The sequence below is a fragment of the Stigmatopora nigra genome, chromosome 9 (assembly GCF_051989575.1).
Source record: "Stigmatopora nigra isolate UIUO_SnigA chromosome 9, RoL_Snig_1.1, whole genome shotgun sequence".
Taxonomy (NCBI): Eukaryota; Metazoa; Chordata; class Actinopteri; order Syngnathiformes; family Syngnathidae; genus Stigmatopora; species Stigmatopora nigra.
The window spans coordinates 15,263,178-15,281,712 of NC_135516.1; the positions used below are offsets into that span (position 1 = coordinate 15,263,178).

The 18,535-nt window shown below is 56.4% G+C and overlaps 5 protein-coding genes across 7 annotated transcripts; 3 read left to right on the forward strand and 2 right to left on the reverse strand.

Moving 5' to 3' along the window:
- Positions 1-80: 80 nt before the first annotated feature.
- On the forward strand, positions 81-5,481 carry LOC144202103 (coiled-coil domain-containing protein 39-like). Of its 2 annotated transcripts, XR_013327463.1 has the most exons (21): positions 81-299; positions 378-497; positions 606-752; positions 926-1,084; positions 1,174-1,266; positions 1,335-1,463; positions 1,579-1,770; positions 1,843-1,946; positions 2,012-2,144; positions 2,256-2,450; positions 2,516-2,680; positions 2,764-2,901; positions 2,973-3,181; positions 3,296-3,431; positions 3,547-3,712; positions 3,805-3,911; positions 4,005-4,145; positions 4,248-4,427; positions 4,497-4,576; positions 4,692-5,199; positions 5,329-5,481. XR_013327463.1 is itself a non-coding variant. In XM_077725082.1 (20 exons), exons 1-20 carry the CDS (start codon positions 204-206, stop codon positions 4,894-4,896), a joined length of 2,895 nt encoding a protein of 964 aa, XP_077581208.1. In that variant the 5' UTR covers positions 81-203; the 3' UTR covers positions 4,897-5,296. The 2 variants fall into 2 exon arrangements, 1 of the variants encoding a protein (XP_077581208.1); XM_077725082.1 differs by lacking the exon at positions 5,329-5,481 and having other exon boundaries at positions 4,692-5,296.
- Positions 5,439-6,883, reverse strand: imp3 (IMP U3 small nucleolar ribonucleoprotein 3). Of its 2 annotated transcripts, none has more exons than XM_077725088.1 (7): positions 6,583-6,883; positions 6,395-6,502; positions 6,216-6,290; positions 6,072-6,151; positions 5,910-5,969; positions 5,746-5,818; positions 5,439-5,674 (listed from the first exon to the last, which is right to left on the reverse strand). In XM_077725088.1, the coding sequence occupies exons 1-6, from the start codon at positions 6,717-6,719 to the stop codon at positions 5,760-5,762; spliced, it is 519 nt and encodes a 172-aa protein (XP_077581214.1). In that variant the 5' UTR covers positions 6,720-6,883; the 3' UTR covers positions 5,439-5,674; positions 5,746-5,759. The 2 variants fall into 2 exon arrangements, with proteins under 2 accessions (XP_077581214.1, XP_077581212.1); XM_077725086.1 differs by having other exon boundaries at positions 5,910-5,961; positions 6,583-6,881.
- Positions 6,884-6,886: 3 nt separating this feature from the next.
- ripk2 (receptor-interacting serine-threonine kinase 2) lies at positions 6,887-13,362 on the forward strand. The gene is made up of 11 exons (XM_077725083.1): positions 6,887-7,899; positions 8,038-8,191; positions 8,501-8,656; positions 8,930-9,090; positions 11,331-11,380; positions 11,492-11,653; positions 11,768-11,853; positions 11,996-12,055; positions 12,146-12,203; positions 12,266-12,460; positions 12,526-13,362. The coding sequence occupies exons 1-11, from the start codon at positions 7,664-7,666 to the stop codon at positions 12,861-12,863; spliced, it is 1,656 nt and encodes a 551-aa protein (XP_077581209.1). The 5' UTR covers positions 6,887-7,663; the 3' UTR covers positions 12,864-13,362.
- Positions 13,363-14,175: 813 nt separating this feature from the next.
- Positions 14,176-16,259, forward strand: LOC144202105 (Y+L amino acid transporter 2). Its single transcript, XM_077725084.1, has 9 exons — positions 14,176-14,578; positions 14,729-14,854; positions 14,923-15,067; positions 15,132-15,255; positions 15,329-15,432; positions 15,499-15,595; positions 15,688-15,837; positions 15,910-16,093; positions 16,184-16,259. The coding sequence occupies exons 1-9, from the start codon at positions 14,176-14,178 to the stop codon at positions 16,234-16,236; spliced, it is 1,386 nt and encodes a 461-aa protein (XP_077581210.1). The 3' UTR covers positions 16,237-16,259.
- A 180-nt stretch (positions 16,260-16,439) lies between these two features.
- Positions 16,440-18,481, reverse strand: LOC144202106 (uncharacterized). Its single transcript, XM_077725085.1, has 5 exons — positions 17,725-18,481; positions 17,309-17,417; positions 17,113-17,223; positions 16,728-16,806; positions 16,440-16,644 (listed from the first exon to the last, which is right to left on the reverse strand). The coding sequence occupies exons 1-5, from the start codon at positions 17,838-17,840 to the stop codon at positions 16,502-16,504; spliced, it is 558 nt and encodes a 185-aa protein (XP_077581211.1). The 5' UTR covers positions 17,841-18,481; the 3' UTR covers positions 16,440-16,501.
- Between the last annotated feature and the right edge of the window lie 54 nt (positions 18,482-18,535).

An 18,535-nucleotide genomic window follows, 5' to 3' on the forward strand; every position in this document is an offset into this window, starting at 1 on the left:
ACAACCCCCCCCCCCCCCCCCTTCTCCCCCTCCTTCTCCTCCTCCTCCAGCTCCCATTTCAACAAAAGGGCCGACGGACTGGTTGCTAGGAGCTGCCCACAACAAACACCAGTCTTCCCAGTTCCGGACAAGAAGCTTCCGTGGAGAAGAAAAAAAAACAACCAAAGGCTTGTTTTCCACCCTCAAACCAAGATTGATCGACGATGGCCAGCGTCGGCGCTTCATGGGAGACGGGCCGGGAGGACGACGGCCACGCCTTTCCCGGGCCCAATGCGGAAAACCGGGCCATCCTAGAAGAGGTGAGCTGCTTTTCCTTTGGAAAGTCCAAAGACGAAAAAAAAAGCCGGCGGATTTGGTTTCGCCTCTCCCGTGGACAGATCCGCCGAAAGAGGAAGGAAGTCTCCCGGGTGACCGTTCGGCGGGAGAATGGCCGAGATCAAGCGCGACTGGCCGCCCGATTCCTCCGACAGGTCCGGGATGAGCTGGAAAACACGGAGGTGGGCACACGCCGGCCGTCTTAAAAAAAGCTGGCCTCCCTGGTGGCCTCCCTCTCGTGGCTTGCCGCGAGCTAAATCCCAGACGGCGGCAACTGCGTGTGCGCGCAGGCCCTGTGCCGGGCCAAAGACGCACAAGTCCAGACGGAGCGCCACCTGGCTGCCGTGGCCCAGCGACAAGCGGGCCACCTGGCCTTGGACCACGCCCGCACGCAAAAGCAGCTCGGACGGCTGGCCCAGAGGCAGAACGAGTTGGAGGTGGGTCGTCACGGTCGCCGTCGTCACGGTCGCCCTCGTCACGGTCGCCGTGGTCACGGTCGCTGTCGTCACGGTCGCCGTCGTCACGGTCGCCGTGGTCACGGTCGCCGTGGTCACGGTCGCCGTGGTCACGGTCGACCCGGTTGACCCTCTCGGCCGGGGCTCGTCCTCAGGACCAGATTTTGAGGGCCAAGCAGAAGCTGGAGCGCTTCGGCCAGCGGATGGACTGGGACCGCCGCGCCTTGGACGCCTTCCTGGAGGAGTCGGCGCAACGGGAGGAGCACGCCGCCACGCTCGTCAAGTACTCGGGGCAGGACGAGCGCAGGATCAAGGTGGGTCTTCCCTCGCCGCCGTCGTCGTCATCTACGATGGTCCCCCCCCCCCACCCACCCCGCGAGACCAGTGCCACGTTTGGCCGCAGTCCCTCACGCTGGCCACGGAGAGGACGGCGCTGGAGGCCAAGCAAAGACGGCGAGCCCTGGACGCCCAGGTGACGGAGAATCTAGCCGCGCAGGTATTCTTGCTTTTCGGGGTGGGGTGGGGTCGGGGGTTCCGAGGCGCCGTCCACCACGTTCTCCTCAGGTGGCCCTGGAGAAGACGGTGGAGCATTTGGAGCAGACTCACGGGGAAAGCCAGAAGATCATCCGCCGCTGGGAAAAGGCCATCGGGCAGAGCAAGCGACGAGACGCCGACCTGCGACGTTGGGCAGGGGTAACCCGACCGCTCGGGCCCGGTCGTGCCCGGTCCTGCCCGGTCCACTAGGCGCAGAGGCACCCGCCACCAACCGCCACCAACCGCCGTCTCCTGGTACGCGCGTCCTTCCCAGAAAGCGTCCGAGGCAGACGGGGCCGTCCGGCAGAGGAAGGACGCCTTGGGGGAGATGAAGCGCCTGCACGACTCGCAGCTGAGCGACAACAAGGAGACGGAGAGGAAGTTGACGGCCACCCGTCGCCGGGCGGCCAATTTAAAGCAGGACTTGAAGCACCGGGAGAGGAACTGCCTGGAGATGCGAGACCAGGTGAGCCTCCAAAGCCAGAGGGTTTGGACCTCCTGGGGAAACTCATCTTGTCTGCCCTGTGTCTGTCTGCAGCTGAAAAGTTGTAAAAGCGCACTGGATAGGAGCACCTCCGCCGCCGAGTCCGTCAAGTCCCACGTCTCCAGGCTGGGGGAACAGATCCGGCAAAACCGCCTCAAGTGAGTGGCCCGTCGTCCGGGGGGAGGGGGGAGCCGCCGGAGAGCCAACGCTACTCTCTCACTAGACTGGAGCGAGACTCGGCCGCAAACGGCGCCCTGGAGGAGAAGCTGAGCGCCGCCACGCGCCACGCTTCCAGCCAGAAGGACAAGGCGGCGCAAATGGAGGGCTTCCTGGCCCAGGAGGAACGAGCCATCCGGGTGAGTCTCTCCCACCCACCGTGAGGCCGCCGTGAGGCCACCGTGAGGCCACTGTGCGTCTCGGGAGCCTTTTCTCCGGGGTCCACCGCCCGCTGGCTAACGTCACCACAGGACACGGACGCGCAGCTGCGCCGGCGGCGGGAGCGGCTCTTCCGCTGCCGACGGCAGGCGGACGTCCTGAAGAGGACGGAGAAGGACGCTCTGGCCCAAAAGTCCAGGAGCCAGTCGGCCCTGGCCGCTCTGGAACGGGAGCTGGGGAAATGCGACAAGCGCCTGGCCCGCAAACGGGCGGCGGCCGCACAGAAGGTGGGCTCCCTCCAAAGTGGGACCCTGACGACCATTGAAATCCCTTTAACCCCCCCGCCCGTCAGGACTGTCGCGTGGACTTCCTGGAGAAGAAACTGGCCCGCCTGCGAGGCCTGGGCCACTCGGAGGAAAAGTCCACCTTGGAAGCCCAGATCGCCCAGTGGAACCAGACCCTGGAGCGCAGGACCAAGACGTCCGGCCGGATCGCGGCCGGGATCGCCGAGACGGAGGTGCGGAGGGACGGGGCGGGGCAAACGGGGCGGACGGGGCGGACGGGGCGGGGCCTCACGTCACCCTTCTGCCCTCGGGACAGGCCGACACGGCCTATCTGAAGAGGGAGAAGGACAAGTCGGAGGCGGAGAAGAAAGAGCTGGCCCGCCGAGCGGAAACGCACAAGCTGATCAACGACAACATGGATAAAGAGTTGAAGAAGCTCGGCCTGGACAAAAAGGTAGCGCCTCCGGCCGTTTAGCGAAACCCCCCCCCCATCGTTTACACCCCTCTGGCTGGCCGGCCGAGCAGGAGCAGATGCTGGAGCGCAACATGTTGAAGCTGGAGATGGAGCGCAAGCGGGATCGGCTGTTCAGCAAAGCCCACGGCGTCCACTCCCTGGAGAAGAGGCGACTGGACGTGGACAGGGCGCTCCGCCGGAGGCGAGAGGAGATCGCCCTTTACCGTCAGATGCTGAGTCGGGAGCTCAAGAGCGCCGAGCGGGACAGACGACAAATGGGGTGAGGCTCGGGGGACGTGGCTCGGATGCTCCACCTGGGCGGGCCGCCCGGGTGGAGCATCCGGCGAAAGAGGTAGGGCTAGCTTGCCCGTTTCCCCCCGCCATCTCCCGACAGCACGCGACTGGACGGCAAAATGTCCAAGATCCACGCCATGAAGAAACGCTTTTGGACGGGTGCCGCCGTCCCCGGCGGGGAGGACGAGGAGGAGGAGGACGCCGCCGTCCGCCTTCAAGCTGGCTACATCGCCAAGGTGGAATGTGTCCCAAGTGACTGACTGCCCGTCGAGCCATAGTTTTTTGGCTTTCCTTCTCTTTCAATCTCCTCCTCTCTTTTGACTCCATCCTTGTTTTGGTTTTCCCCACCAGGCGGCGCTGGAGAGAGCGGAAGCGCTTGAGCGAGGGGAACGTCTGGCGGGCAAAATCCGCCAGCTGGAAGAGGAGAACCGCGCCCTGGAGAACAGCGCCCTCTTGGCCCGTACGAGCAACTCCCAAGTTCGCGCGGCGCTCAAACCGGTTGCCGGCGATTCCTCCGGTACGTGGCCAGGCCTGGCTCTGGCGCCGCTCACTTTGTCACTGGGTGCTTTCTTCTTCTTCTTCTTCTTCTTCTTCTTCTCTTTTTGACAGATGGAGAATATGGGGAAAAAATCCAGGCAGAAGAGCGCTTGCGTCTGGCCGGAGAGGCGCTGGAGGCCAAGAGAAAGCAGCTCCGACAACTGGAGCCACGACGCCAGGTGCCGGACCCAGGAGAAGACAAGGCTCTGCCTGCTTTTTGCCCATTGTTCATCCCAGGAGCTCTTCTGCCTTTTTTTTTCCATCCCCCCTAGGAACTGAACGCAACCTTGGACGCTCTGCTGCAGGCCGCGGGGGTGCAGAAGTTAAAGCTGGAGGGCAAACGCTCCCTGTTGGGCCAACTCGGCCGAGAAATCCTTTCGCAGCGGGAAAAAGTGGATCGAGCCACCAAACAGGTGGCCACGCCATCTTAAATTCCATTTTTTGGGGGGTGCTTTTTGCCTTTTTATGGAGTGGTCAACCTGCACTTTTGTCACCGGCGGCGCCGCCGCCGCCAGTGCCGCTCGCTGAGTCAGAAGATCCGCAGCGGGCGAAAGACGGCCGCGGAGACGTCGGAGGAGAAGGACGTCCGCCTGAGGCAGTTGAAAGACTTGAGCAAGCGTCTGGAGCGTCTGCTGCGCCACGCCGCCGACCGGCGACCCGACCTCGGAGCCCTCTTGGAGAAGGCCTTCATCCAGGTCAGGCTCCGTTCCGAGCCCGGACGGAGGAAGAGGAGGAGGCACGCTCTAAAATGTGTCTGCCCCCAGGCCAAGTTGCCCTTCCCGCCGCCGTCCCCGTCTCCGTCCACCGCCGGAAGCCGATCGTCCGGCGTCTCCGCCGCTTCCAGGTCCGACCGGTGCAACGCTAGTCATCTCGCGTGGCCGTACGGCTGAAAATGTCACCGTGTGCAGGTGTGCTCAAGTTGCGTGAGGGTGACACCAAATTGCTCTTTGGCCCCGCAGGTCTCGGACGTCCTCGGCGGGCCCGGGCGCCGGGGCGTCTCCTTCCCTCAAGATGGTGTCGCTGACTTTGGACGTGACGCTTCCCCGTCCTCTCTCTCAGTCGGCCGGCGGGGCCTCGGCTCCGAGTCCGGCTCCGGCCCGGGCTCCACCCCGCACCACCACCAGCAGCAGCGGCGGCAGCAAGAAAGGAACAGAAGATTTGTAGCAGTTTTGTTTGACGTCTGGTGGAATGAGCATGAAATGGACCGGATGGAAAGTAGGATTTTTTTTCCCGGTGACAGGTTTGCTTTCCCACCGCCATCCCAAAACATATTTCAAGGAGAATCTCTCGGATTGGCCACGGACGGCGACAAATGCATTTTTGCGCCCGCGTGGGAAACACGGCAAGGGGACAAAGGTGGGCCTTTTGATTTTGGACGCCCAAAGAGCGGAGAATCCCTTACCCAGTTGAAAGATATGAGATGTTTGGCGCTGAAACGGATTGGACGCGGAGCGCCGTCCACAACAGGTAATGGCCACATTTTGAAATTGACTTGGAAAAAGATTCAATTTGTTTGATTTGCCTAACATTCTTTTTTGGATGTAATAAAAGGATGCATTGGTAACCATGGTGTAACTTTTATCTCTCTTTGAGTAGAAAAGAAGTCATTTTTCCCCCCAAAAAAGCCCGACTATACGAAGAAGTTGTCTACTGTCACGAGAGAACTACAGGCTGTGTCTCGAGGCTTGAAATGATACTCCATAGCATCCATTGAAAAATGTTTCATTTATTTACAAGAGAAAAGGACTTGACAGGGCAAAATCACAACAAAGCATTTTGGTGACCTTGTGGAAAAAGGTTCATAACAGGCCTGGAAGATATTGGAAAAAAAAAACATTGCCCTCATCTTGTCTTGACCGTCGACATCCAAAGGAAGGAAGGAAGGAAAGAAGGCTTCCAATTTTCATTTTCGGATTCACTCCACCACGTCAAAGTCGTCTCTCTGCAAGACAAGCCACCAATTGAAGATCTCTTGGAGAGCTCCTCCAAATGTTTTCCCCTTGAGACGCTCACCTGCTCGTTATAATTCAGGACGTGCCGCTTGATCTTGGACGAATCCACCCAGGTGACAAAATCTTCCATGTTTCTGCAGGCGTAAAAGCACATGAAACCAGAGAGCGCGGCCATTTGGCAACCGGCGCCCCCCCCCCATTTGGCAACCGGAGCGGCCCGCCCACCTGGTGACCAGGAAGGCCGGGTCGGTGACCACTTCTGGGCCCACGCGCACGTCTGGCAAACGGAAGAGAGGCGGTCAAGGAGCCAACAAATATCAGCCTTTCCACTCCAATCCCAAAACAATGAATGAACAACGAATGGGGCGGGGCCAGAAGAAAGGATACGTCCTTGCTGGATGAAGGTGATGGCCATTTTCACGTCCTGGGCCATATTGAGTTTTTTCACGATGAGAGGAAGGCGCCTCCTGCGGGACCACGCGTGGTTGGCCGTGTCCAATGTTAGACGGGAGACGGAGACGCGTGACTAACCTGCAGAAGGACGAAGCTGTGACTTTCTCCGTCAGGGACAAGCTCTGCTTGGTGGGGATCAGCCCGCTGCTGTAACTATACACAATCGACAATAACAAAGTCTGAATTTATAGAGCACTCAAATGTCATCAGAATACTTTCGAGTGCCCGTAGTACATAATAGTGTAGTAGCCACTAACAGTTTTTCTAATAGCTGATGTGTGCTCTGAGCTCTGAATCCATCCTTTTCGCTCAGGTCTCGAATTTTCTGTGCCAGATCCCTGATGTTGCGACTCAGCTTGTTATACCTGAGAAGACAACATCCTCTCATCTCTTACAGCACCAAGTGGTCTTTGAACATCTCCGATTTAGTCCCACGGGCGCTTACTTTGTGTAGTCCTCCCTCTTCTCGATCTGGAATTTCCTCAGCACTTTGACCTCGTGAATGTTGTTGTCCACATCCCAGTTAATAAAGTCGACCTTTTTCAGTAACTTCTTCTCGTGGAACTTTAACTTGCGAACCATTTTGAACGTGTATGTACTACAAGTATATACGTAGAAGTAGTATTAACTTGGTGTGTACTGCACCCTGGATCACGCGTTGTCTGGTTTTGCTAAAAACACAGGAAGCAGGAATTCTTCTTCGTTGGTTCGCCCCGGAACTTGCGTGACAAACCGTGCTACCTTATCGAGGAGTCGGGGAAATATAATGCTGATTGGAGCGCTCACTCTAGACATGTATTTATTGCGCATTTAAGCGTGCAGCCTCGTTTCTGATATATAGATTCGTGCCCATTCGTTCATAAATGTAGGAAGGCGTTGGTGTTTTTTTGTCGTTAATAGAGATAATTGAGCATTTGTCTTCGTCATTTACCAACATGAACAATTTGCCAACACGTCCACAGTTTTGGTCCCCATGGGCATTGCACGAATCAATATGAGGTACCTCGAAGTGTTATTCAACTGGGTATTTCCTTTAAAAACGGACATATTTTGGGGCTACCTTATAAAATGAGCAAAGTTTCTCCCGGAAGTTTCAATTCCGAGGCCCCCGAAGGCATCTTGAAGGGACTGAACGTGTGACGTCATGAGAAACAATAACAAACCTCCGCCTTGTGTCCACTAGGAACCGCATCGCCATGATATTTGGGCAGACACAACGCATACACATTGCAACTCCCGGGCCAGCTTCCGACGCGCTTGGTGCATTTGACTTCATTCCGGCAATTAGTGCGAATCGTCGCTTCCACCTCCCTACCCACCCACCGTTCCTTCTTCTTTCCCTCTCGTTTAGCCTAGCATGTCAACTCGGGTCGACATGATGAATTGAAGCGCGTGAAATCACGCCCCCCCGCCTCTCTCCCTCTCTCTTCTGGCTGCCTGCTGTCATTTCCGAAAGGTCACTTCTGCTTTTTGGGGCTCAGAGAACAGCGGAGGAGGAGAAGAATAGGCTCACGTGACGCACGGCAATGGAGCCCCAGGCGGCGGCGGCGGGGACGACGACGACGACGACGACGACCTCGACCGGCTGCGTGAACGTCGGCAGTCTGACCAGCACGTTGCCCGTCATCCCCTACCAGAAGCTGACCGACCTGTACTACCTGAGCAGAGGGGGCTTCGGCACCGTCTTCAAGGCTCAACATTCCGACTGGAGGACCACCGTGGCCATCAAGTGCCTCAAGTTAGACTCTCCGTTTGGAGAAAGGTAAGGCGTGGGATCGGGCGGGCGACCAATCGGAACCTCCCGATAGCATTTGCGATATACGCTACCGGGCCGGCGGTTTGGACGTCTACCTGTGATGAAGCCGACGAACAATGGGAGCGCTTCCCGTCTGCCTTTCAGGGAGAGAAAGTGTTTGCTGAAGGAAGCCGAGGTCCTCCACAGAGCTCGCTTTAATCACATCATCCAGATCTTGGGCATCTGCAACGAGCCCCAGTTCTTCTGCATCGTGACCGAGTTCGTGAGCGACGGCTCGCTGGACCGCTTGCTGCACGAGGTAGTGAGACGGCGGCACACGCAAGGGCGCCAAACGGGGAACGTATATCCAAAAAGGCCCCAAATGAGCGCGCTGAAATCATTTGACGTACGGAAAAGCCATTTGGGTCATTTAACCAAACATTGGCGTGTTTGCAAAAATGGGAAGAAGAAGCAGCAGCAGCAGCAAATGTTTGGGGGTTTTCCTTTGCTTTCTCTTTCACTCACTACTCATTTAAGATGAAGTGAAGAGTAGGCACCACCCGGGAAATGTTTATTTTTTATTTTTGGATCCAGCCAGTGTTTCAGTTCTGTGTCTGTCGTTGTGCAGAAGGACGTCTACCCCGTGCTGGCCTGGCCTTTGAGGCTGAGGGTCCTGTACGAGATCGCCTTGGGGGTCAACTTCCTTCACAACATGACCCCACCTCTTTTGCACCATGACCTGAAGACCCAGAATATCTTGCTGGACAGTGAACTTCATGTTAAGGTGTGTGGATGTGGGCGTGTGCGCGTGGGCGTGTGCGCGTGGGCGTGTGCGCGCGTGGGCGTGTGAATTGTTTTCAAGGCAATTGCTTAGTCACAATATGGGATGGCCAAAGGGATTTTCCTTCTAGATTCACCTCACTCCATTTCAAAGCAAAGTCTTGTGCCACTTTTCAATGGGTCCTTGTACATTGGTCCTCTCATGTGTGGCCATCATTGATTTTGCTTTTGTCTAACCATCTGATCGGTCACGTTAAAAGGGCTCCCATTTCGCCAGATTGCCGACTTCGGTCTTTCCAAATGGCGCCAACTCTCCGTCGGCAAAGGCTCCGCCGGCCCCAAATCGTCGGAGATGGCCGGCACCGTCATCTACATGCCGCCGGAGGAGTACGAGCCCAGCGATGGTGGGCGCGCTGACGTCAAGCACGACGTGTACAGGTGAGCCCGGCTTGGCCCGGAGGGGTTGGGGCTTGACATCCCCTCCGAGAGCAGCTTTTGCTTCCGGTCGTCCCGCACCCACCCGGCTGACTGACAAACTGGAAGTAGCCGGGGGGTTGGGCTGTGACAAGCGGCTGATGCCAATCCACTGATTGCACCCGTAGGACACTTAGTATGGTGGGAAGCTTTCCCCTTTTGAACTTGAAACACTCACTTTTGGCCTTTTTAAAAAACGTTAAATAAATGCCTAGTCTTGTGGGAGTCTATGTCTTCCCTCAAGTGTCCAAAGCTTCAATTTCTTTGAGGCACTCGCTCGCTCTTCAATGGTCAAAAGTTTACGCTTTGATGGCTGGCCAACATTTGAAATAGGTAAAAAAAAAAAAAAGCAGCTTTTTGTTTTGCAAGCCACCCGGCAAACACATAGCTGACAACATTGAATGGACGGGGGTTGGGCCAACGTGGGTGGAGGAGGGGAGAGCTTTTGGCTCAAGCCACCGTCCACCCGGCCAAGCTGACAAACTTGAAGCAGCGGGGGTTGTGCTGAAACCAGTGGCAGCTGACGCCAATCCACTGATTGCACGCTCAGGTCACTAGTATTGTGAAAAGCTACATTTGGTGGAATTGTTTGAAATGAAAGCCTAGCATTATGAGATGCGATGCCTTTATATCAAATCAAAAGACTTTACTATCATCGTACACAGCTGTGTATATTGAAATGGGTGAAATAAAAAAGGTGCTCTTAAATGAGTCCAAATGGTCACAAGTTTGCACTTATACGGCCCATGTTTGAAATAGGTCAAAAAAAGTCTTGAATTGGCTTTTGACAATTGATATATTACGACAAAGGCACATATATAGGTGAAATAGTTGAATGGACTGGGGGTTGGGAGGGAGGGAGGGAGAGCAGGTTCTTTTTAGCAATTTTTGCTCGAGCCATCCCACAGCGACCGAGCGAGCTGACAAACTTGAAGGTGTGGGGGTTGGGCTGTGACAAGCAGCTGACGCCAATCCACTGATTACACTTGCAGGACACTTAGTATTGTGGAAAGCTTTGCTCTTTGGACGTTGAAAGCAAAGCACTTTTACCCTTTCTTTAGTTTGCCCAGCCCCGTTCATTAAATGCCTAGTCTTATGGGACGCTACACTTTCCCTTAAATGTTCAAAGCTTCAATTCCTGGCTCTCAATTTTTTGAAATAGGTCCAAAAATAGTCTGAACTAGCTTTGACAGTTTATACCAGGCAGGGGTGCTTTTGCAAAGCCTTTGGTCTGCAGTTGCAGTTTTTCCTTTTCCCGGCAATCCGTCACATACATAGGTGAGAAGCTTGAAAGGACGGGGGTTGGGCTAACGTTGGTGGGGATAGAGGGAGGGAGGGAGGGAGGTTTGGGGGGAGCTTTTGGCTCAATTCATCTGAGCAGCCACAGACTGAGCTGACTGGCAAACTTGAAGCAGGCTCGGGGGTTGGGCTGTGTGAAGCAGCTGACGCCAATCCACTGATTGCAGTCGCGGGACACTTAGTATTGCAGAAAGTTTTGCGCTATATGAAAGCCTACATTTTGTGGAATCGTTTGAAATGAAAGCCTAGTCTTATGGGATGCTACACCTTTCTATCAAATTAAAAACATTTGTTGTCATCATACACAGCTGCGTATATAACAAAATGGGTGAAAAATCATTCAACAAAGGTGCTCTTAAATGGGTGAAAATAGTCAAAAGTTTGCACTTTGACGGTCCATGTTTGAAATAGGTCCATAAAAAGTCTTGGAATGGCAGGCAGGGATGGGTGGCTTTGCAAAGGGGATAAAGGCACACACATAGGTGAAAAAGTTGAATGAATGGGGGTTGGGCCACGGTGGGTGTGGAGGGAGGGAGACACTTTTGCTTGGAGTCATCTTCCCGCACAGACCGAGCTGACTGACCAACTTTCAATCAGCGGGGGTTGGGCCGTGACAAGCAGCTGATGCCAATTCACTGATTGCACTGGCAGGACACTTAGTATTGCAGAAAGAAAGTTTGCCGTGTCCAGCTTGAAAGCAAAGCACCCACTTTGTGGAATAGTTTGGCCATCCCTCGACAAATTCTACGGGAATACAAAATGTAGAAGTATGACCTGAGGTTAAAGGCCCCCAAAAGAAAAAAAAGTGAGCAAAATGAGAGCCAGCGGGAGTGCACTGACTCCATTGTGTGTGTGCCAAATGGCATTTTGTTCAGCCACCTCCTTTTTTTTGTCTCTCTCCCCAGTTACGCCATCATCACGTGGGAGGTACTTTCCCGGCAAATTCCGTACCACGGTAAAAGCTAGTCGGCGTGCTACAAAGGTGGCCGGCCTTGATCTCCCTCCCCCCCCCCCTTCCTAACCCGAGCGAGATGTCGTGTTTTTTTTGTGTGTGTGTCTCGGACAGAAGTGAGCAACCCCATGAAAATCATGTTCAACGTGCTTGGCGGGATGCGCCCCGACACCGGCCCGGCCAGCCTTTCCCATCAGATACCCGCCAGAGACACGCTGGTGTGCCTGATGACGTGCGGCTGGAGCGCAGATCCGAACCAGCGGCCTTCCTTCCTGGGTAAGCGGACGTGCCGAGGCCCGCGGGATGGACCGCTTTCCCTTTCGCCGCCAAGGCTTTGGTTTTGGGCTCTGACGCCCGAGGCCTCCTCGTTGCCTTTTACCGTTCTTTCAGAATGTCTGCTCCAACTGGAGCCCATGGTGAGGAAGTACACCCAAATCGACTTCCTCTTGGCGGTGCTCCAGGTTAAGAAGTCCAGGGTGAGAGAGAGAGACAATTCTTTTTTTTCTCTTCTTCTTCTTCTTTGTAGCACCGTTTTCCCTCTTCTTCTCCTTCTATTGGTTATCGTTCCTTTTTCACTTGAATTTCCTTTTGACGTCCGCGTGTACACCCGCCCCGCAGGCCACGGAGACGTCGGGGCGGAGCCAGAAGAGCGGCGAGGAGGCCGAGGACGGCCGGCAGGTGGGTGTGGCCGGCGATGGTCCTTTCCGTGGCGCCGGTAGCTAAAGAATGGCGGCCGACCTTGACGGGAGAGCTTGTCTCCCTCCCCAGGAAGGCCACATTTCGCTTCCGGGCGCCCCGGCCAGCGGCAACGTGGCGCCTTCTCGGGGTAAGTGATGGGAGGGGCCTGTTGGGGATACGCAATTGGCCACTTTGTCGTCCCCACTACAGATGGTGCTAGTTTGTCTTTTGCCCGGCTGGCGGCGCCGGATCTGCCGTGCTCTCTGAAGGACCCGGCCTCTCTCCCCGCCTCCGAGGTCCGGGCGCCACCCGCTTCTCCGGAGGACGTGCCGGCCTCCGGGGTCCACGTGCCGCCGCCGCCGCCGCAGACCCTCACGCTGGACGGCAGTTGGACCAAAGCGCAAGGTGCCATCTTCATTGTGGGCGAGAATCTCCACCGTCAACCGAAATGACAAGTGGTTTTGTTCTAGAGGCCGCGACGTGGCCACCGCCCCCCCGCTCCCGGAGCGGTCCGGCGGGCGAGTGGATGTCGACGCGACGGGAGGAGATCGTGGCGCAGATGACGGAAGCCTGCCTGAACCAGAGCTTGGACGCCCTGCTGGCCCGCTCCCTGCTGATGCGCGAGGATTACGAGCTGGTGGTCAACCGGGCCACGCGCGCCGCCAAGGTGCGCCAGCTGCTGGACGACTGCCACCGCCAGGGGGAAGACTTTTGCCGCGTGGTGGTGGCCAAGTTGCGGCGCAACAAGCAGATGGGCCTTCAGCCCTTCCCCGAGGAGACGGCCCCCTCCTTGGCCCCCAACTCCTAAGCCCTGGGACGAGCCGCCGTCTGCCGGTTATTATTGCCGGCCTCGGAGACAAATGTCTTTTGCTTGAACCGGCGTCGTTGAGGGCGCCCAGCCGGGTCACTTGCCCGGCTTCCGTGTTTGAGCTGGCCCGTTAAGCTCAAACACAAATGTGGACTTCTCCTTTTCTTGCCACAGCCGACTGGCCTCTCTTTTTTTTCCCCTTTTATACACGGCGATGATTTTTGGTTCCTCACAAAGCGGTCAAATGCGGTGCATTTTGTTCCACCGTCAATCCTCTTTCAGTACGACTCGACAACCTGGGCTCACTTGTTGAAAAAAGCCCCGTGACTTGGTAGTCGATAAAGGATATCCGGCTCCTCCGACACCCGAGCAAGACGTTAAAAACTCAACTATTGGTACCTGTTTACTCTTTGTCTGTTTGTCCAAGCTCAGGTTTTGTGGGCTCATTCAATGGGCTGCCCTCATTTTATACTTCCACTCACTTGTCTATTTAAGCTCTATTAAATAGAAACAAATGTAAAAAAAAAAAGGGTGTGTGTGTTTGCAAATGCCAAGTTTGTCCACCCCGGCCGGACACGGCGCCAACCCGTTGAAATGGCGCCGTGCGCCCATCGAGCAATTTTGAGGCGCAGGTGTCTGGTTCCTCCTCCGTGGCTGAAAATAGCGCCGATGGGACGGACGGAATGCGGTCACGGCTGGGCCGGTGCACGCGCTGGACTCACTGGACGCACTGGACCACCATTGCCTCAGTGCACTGAGAGCGGACACGCTGGGCCGGGAAAACAGTGGTCTTCACTTGGATTTCAAACTCCAAGGTAAGACGCCAGGCCGGCCCACTTTTTTTTAAATCTCAGTTAATGGGTCAGTCGATGGGACGACGTCCAATCCGTTTGGAAGGCCAGTGATCAGATCATTTCCGAGGGGGTTGGGGGTGGGATTGGGGGTTTTTGGTTACTGGCCGGTGTGTGTTCCCTCCTCGTGATAAATCAAGAGACTGAAAAGACTTTTCGTGGTTTGTCTGTCCATCCTAATCATTTTTGTTCATTTTAGTTGAACGGCGTCCAATCCATCGGACTCTGCGGAGAGAGACTCTGGGATTGGACAAAAGACAAGTTCCCAAGATCGGCCACCTGCCCACCACCTCCGTCCTCTGGCCCAAGGAGAGATGGCGGACTTTAAAGACGCGCTGAGCGCGCTCTCCGTGAAGATGCGCTGGCGTACGGGCGGTGCCCCGCCCCCAGGGCCGCCCTCGCCGCCCTCGCCGCCCCCGCCGCCGCCCCCACCGCCGCCCCCCGGCCAGGAGGTGGCCCGGATGAAGAGGGAAATCTCCCTGAGCAACGGCGTTTGCCTGATCGTGGGCAACATGATCGGCTCGGGCATCTTCGTGTCGCCCAAGGGCGTCCTGATGCACAGCGCCTCGCCGGGCCTGTCGCTGCTGGTCTGGCTCCTGGGGGGCCTGTTTTCTGTCTTCGGGGCCCTGTGCTACGCCGAGCTGGGCACCACGGTGGCCAAGTCGGGGGCCAGCTACGCCTACATCCTGGAGTCCTTTGGGGCCCTGCCGGCCTTTGTGCGCCTCTGGACCTCCATCTTTCTCATCGAGCCGGCCAGCCAGGCCGTCATTTCGCTCACCTTGGCCAACTACCTGCTGGAGGCCTCCTACCCCACCTGTTCGCCGCCCGGGGACGCCGTGCGTCTCATCGCCGCCGCCTGCCTTTGTAAGTAGTAGTGGTGGCGGGCGGGTGGGGCTAGTTCAATCTCTGAGGACGCGCGTGTTCCATCCCGCCGCTATCGTCGCGGCGGAAGCATACACGCGCCGGGCCGGCGGGCCGGGCGGTGGCGATCCGTCAAGGTGGGCCGTTCCGCAGGCGCGCTCAGCTTCATCAACTGCGCCTGCGTCAAATGGGGAACCGTGCTCCAGGACGTGTTGACCTACGCCAAACTCTCCGCCCTCCTGCTCATCATCGCCGTGGGAATCTTCCGTCTGCTGGCGGGTGAGTGGCCGTCCGCCCGGTCCGTTCCGGTCCGCTGGCCCCCACCGTCGGGCCGTCCACTCCGCCAGGGGAGACGGACGGCCTGGAGGAGCCCTTCCGGGGTTCCTCGGCGGATCCCGGGGCCATCTCGCTGGCTTTCTACTCGGCGCTCTTCTCCTACTCCGGCTGGGACACGCTCAACTTTGTCACCGAGGAGATTGAGAATCCGGAGAGGTGAGATCCGGCCGGCCGGCCGGCCGACGCGCTGGCTCCACATTCTTTTTTGTTTGTTTGTCAGGAATCTGCCGCTGGCCATCGCCATCTCCATGCCCGTGGTGACCGTGGTCTACCTTCTGACCAACCTGGCCTACTACGTGGTCCTGGACACGCCCACCCTGCTGGCCAGCGACGCGGTGGCCGTGGTGAGAGCGGCTGGCCGGCCGGCCGGGAGGCGGCCATCCGTCGCCGTCCTAACGCTGGCCGGTCCTCCCGCAGACCTTTGGGAAGCGCGTTTTGGGCCCCTTCCAGTGGATCATCCCGGTGGCGGTGGCCATGTCCTGCTACGGCGGCCTCAACGCCTCCGTCATCGCCGCTTCCAGGTAACGTGGGTTCCCGTCCCGCCGTCCCGCCGTCTCCGCTCGCTGCAGCCGGCACGTGGGACGCAGGTTGTTCTTCGTGGGCGCTCGAGAGGGCCACCTCCCGGACACCCTGAGTCTCATCCACCTGGAGCGTCACACTCCCATTCCGGCGCTTTTGTTTAACGTGAGGATTTTGGCGTGCGTCCGTCCGTCCGGACTCCCGTCCCCGTCCATCCGTCCGTCCATCCGATTGAGCGGCGTTTTGACATTTGGCAGGGCGCCATGGCGCTGATTTTTCTGTGCGTGGAGGACGTCTTCCAGCTGATCAACTATTTCAGCTTCAGCTACTGGCTGTTCGTGGGCCTGTCGGTGGCCGGTCTCATCCACCTTCGCCTCAGCCAGCCGGACAGAGCCAGACCCGTCAAGGTCGAGCCCGTGGGCCGACGGGCCCGTCCTCTAACGCTGGACTCTAAACCGGGCTTCCTCCGTTCCCTTTAGCTGTCCTTGTTCTTCCCCGTGATCTACTGCCTGTGCAGCCTGTTCTTGGTCGTCGTCCCCCTGTACGGAGACACGCTCAACTCTCTGATGGGCGTGGCCGTGGCCCTCTCCGGGGTGCCCGTTTATTTTGTGGCCGTGCACCTGCCCGAGGAGAGACGGCCCAAATTCCTAAGGGCGCTAAACGGTGAGCGCCGGCCGTGTCCACGCTCTTCTTCTTTTTCCGTCGGCGCTCCTACTTACTCTTTTTTTTCTTCCCCCTCCCTTTTCTCGGCAGTCCTCGCCACTAGAAACACCCAAAAGCTGCTCTACTGCGGCAAAACGCAGTGAGCTGCCGACGTCCGGTCTCGCCCGAGGGAGGGAGGGAGGGAGGCGGACCTGGGGCCGCACTTTCCTATGACGCCGTTTGAATGCGGGGCGATCAATTGACCATTCCACGTGTGGGTGGGTGCATTGGATGAGCAAATTCTCTTTTTGGGCTCCTTTTTCACGTCCCGCTAGCGCGTAAAGAAAAGATACTTGAAGAAGCCGAGCAGAAGCTTGTTTTATTTGACTGAGAGAGCCTCTCTTTGGATGCATGGATGGCATTTTTTATTCAAGAGAACGTGTCAGAGGAGGCGAGGACGGACGCTCCGGTCCATTGGCTTCGGGGCCACGTGCAGTTGACGTTCTCGAAGCCGGCGCAGATCCACTTGTTGGTGAAGCGTTTGTAGCCCTCGGCTTGATTCAGGTGGCTTCCTGGTCGAAAGGAAAGAAAGATTGGCAAGCATTTGATTGAAAGCTCCACGCCTGGCCCGGCCGGCCAATGTTCTCGCGCTGACCGTCCATCAAGTTCTGGAGGCTGCAGAAATTGGTGGCGTTGTCCGCCGGATCTTTGGAGGCCACGGAAATTCCTTCTCCCTACAACGCATGCACACAAAGGAAGGTCAGACTGAGAACGCTTTCCGTCAAACTGGAAAATCACGGCATGTTCTTTGAGGCTATTTTGGGGGCCGGCTGCAGAATCCAAAATGGACTTTTGCCTCCGGGCTTGCTTTGTTGTCACTACAGAACATTTGGTAAAAAAAGGAATTCAATAAACATTGCAGTCATGGCTGCTTTGATATTTCCTTGTCTATCCATTATTCTGGGTTGTATTTAGCTATTTTTGCACGTGTGTCCCCCTCCCTTTTTTTCTGATTCCATTTTGAAAAGATGTGAACGTACGGTGACTTTGCAAACGGTGGACTGCTCCAGAAGAAAGTGCAGCTCGTTGACCAGCTTGCTTTTGGGGGACGTGTGCGTGGCCGCGATCTCGTACGGCCCCGTTGATACCAACTGGAACACCGGGTAAGTACACGCTTTATTTTCTCGGCCTGGCCTCGGTGGAGACCAATGGCCATTGTGTGGAGGGGCGTCTGACCTCGTAAGAGCATTTCTCTCCCTCATCCAGGCAGCTCTGCTGGATCTGCCAAGCCTTGATCTGCTCCACCAGCCTCCCGTAGACGTCTTGACACGGGATGCCGAACAACCTGCGTGCGAGCGAGCCAAAAAAAAAAGAGCTTTCCTTCAATCACTCCCACGCTCAAAAGGGACAAAGTCAAACCAGACAAGAAGGAATGGGGCCAAGAAGGGCTTGGCCACCCACCAACTGGGCGACGCCTTCACGCTAAAATGGATTTGGCGGGCTTTCGGTCACGCATTTGATCCACTTTGGGTCACGTGATCCTTTCGGGGAGGCCGATGTCTACGCGTCCACGGAATGGACACGGAATTGAAATGGAAGAGAGCCTTTGAAAGGAAAAGAGCCTTTGAAAAGAAAAGATCATGCCATCTTACCACTTGATTTTGCATTGGGCCGTGCCCAAGGCCGTGCCCAAGGCCAGCGAGGCGGCGCTCAGCGTTGCCCCGATCACCAACATCCCAAGAAAGGCGGACGCGCGCTTGGACTCCATGGCCCACCAAGAGAGGAGAACCGGGAAACGGACGGTCGTCGGCGGTCGATGGACTGAGCGTCAGCTCTGACTGAACACGGACTTGACTGACCACAGAATGACCACAGAATGGCCAAAGGAGCGACTCCCACTCCAAGAGAACCTTCTAAATCAATCGGCCTTGCTTGGGTGCGTATCACGTGAGTACACAGAAGGCTTTTATTGCTTCCAAAACAAAAAAAAATCTACGTACATACGGGCATTTTTCTTTAAAAAAACCCACAAACTAAAGTAAGGTATTTTTCCCTTCAAATACAACCATGGGCACTTTCACCCCCCAAAAAATGACCATGTATAGTAAGGCTTTTTTCGTTCAAAAATGACCATGTATACAGCAGGCATTTACGTATTGCTTTTGATGTCTGTCAACTCAGTGGAACATACGTCTGGCCCTTTCCAGACCAGCAGGGGGCAGAATAAAAAACAACAACCCGACCAAATTCTCCTCGCTTCCTGCCTGAGGTCACAGCCAGTTTGTAAGATCAGTCGTCCAGCCTTGAAAGAACAAGAAAGACGAGCAAGGAAACAAAGATGGCCTTCAGTTCCCAATCATACGCAACTGGTAGGATCACAATTGAAGTAGCACTTTGATTGCAGCTGATTGATACTTTGTTTGTTTGTCACAAGCATTAGTTGTACATTTTTTTTGTATCACC

What these genes read in the sequence shown, in the direction of transcription:
- LOC144202103 (XM_077725082.1), top strand. Translation starts at nt 204, where the DNA reads ATGGCCAGCGTCGGCGCTTCATGGGAGACGGGCCGGGAGGACGACGGC. An exon ending in GCCTGGAGATGCGAGACCAG is followed by an intron (nt 1,771 to 1,842) that starts GTGAGCCTCCAA and finishes GTCTGTCTGCAG; the next exon opens with CTGAAAAGTTGTAAAAGCGC. An exon ending in AACTGGAGCCACGACGCCAG is followed by an intron (nt 3,912 to 4,004) that starts GTGCCGGACCCA and finishes CATCCCCCCTAG; the next exon opens with GAACTGAACGCAACCTTGGA.
- imp3 (XM_077725086.1), bottom strand. Translation starts at nt 6,719, where the DNA reads ATGGTTCGCAAGTTAAAGTTCCACGAGAAGAAGTTACTGAAAAAGGTC. An exon ending in AAGAGGGAGGACTACACAAA is followed by an intron (nt 6,503 to 6,582) that starts GTAAGCGCCCGT and finishes TTGTCTTCTCAG; the next exon opens with GTATAACAAGCTGAGTCGCA. An exon ending in CCGGCCTTCCTGGTCACCAG is followed by an intron (nt 5,819 to 5,909) that starts GTGGGCGGGCCG and finishes TTACGCCTGCAG; the next exon opens with AAACATGGAAGATTTTGTCA.
- ripk2 (XM_077725083.1), top strand. Translation starts at nt 7,664, where the DNA reads ATGGAGCCCCAGGCGGCGGCGGCGGGGACGACGACGACGACGACGACG. An exon ending in GTCAAGCACGACGTGTACAG is followed by an intron (nt 9,091 to 11,330) that starts GTGAGCCCGGCT and finishes CTCTCTCCCCAG; the next exon opens with TTACGCCATCATCACGTGGG. An exon ending in AGGCCGAGGACGGCCGGCAG is followed by an intron (nt 12,056 to 12,145) that starts GTGGGTGTGGCC and finishes CTCCCTCCCCAG; the next exon opens with GAAGGCCACATTTCGCTTCC.
- LOC144202105 (XM_077725084.1), top strand. Translation starts at nt 14,176, where the DNA reads ATGAAGAGGGAAATCTCCCTGAGCAACGGCGTTTGCCTGATCGTGGGC. An exon ending in GAGATTGAGAATCCGGAGAG is followed by an intron (nt 15,068 to 15,131) that starts GTGAGATCCGGC and finishes TTTGTTTGTCAG; the next exon opens with GAATCTGCCGCTGGCCATCG. An exon ending in TCCGTCATCGCCGCTTCCAG is followed by an intron (nt 15,433 to 15,498) that starts GTAACGTGGGTT and finishes CGTGGGACGCAG; the next exon opens with GTTGTTCTTCGTGGGCGCTC.
- LOC144202106 (XM_077725085.1), bottom strand. Translation starts at nt 17,840, where the DNA reads ATGGAGTCCAAGCGCGCGTCCGCCTTTCTTGGGATGTTGGTGATCGGG. An exon ending in GCCCAATGCAAAATCAAGTG is followed by an intron (nt 17,418 to 17,724) that starts GTAAGATGGCAT and finishes GCTCGCACGCAG; the next exon opens with GTTGTTCGGCATCCCGTGTC. An exon ending in CCTCCAGAACTTGATGGACG is followed by an intron (nt 16,645 to 16,727) that starts GTCAGCGCGAGA and finishes CCTTTCGACCAG; the next exon opens with GAAGCCACCTGAATCAAGCC.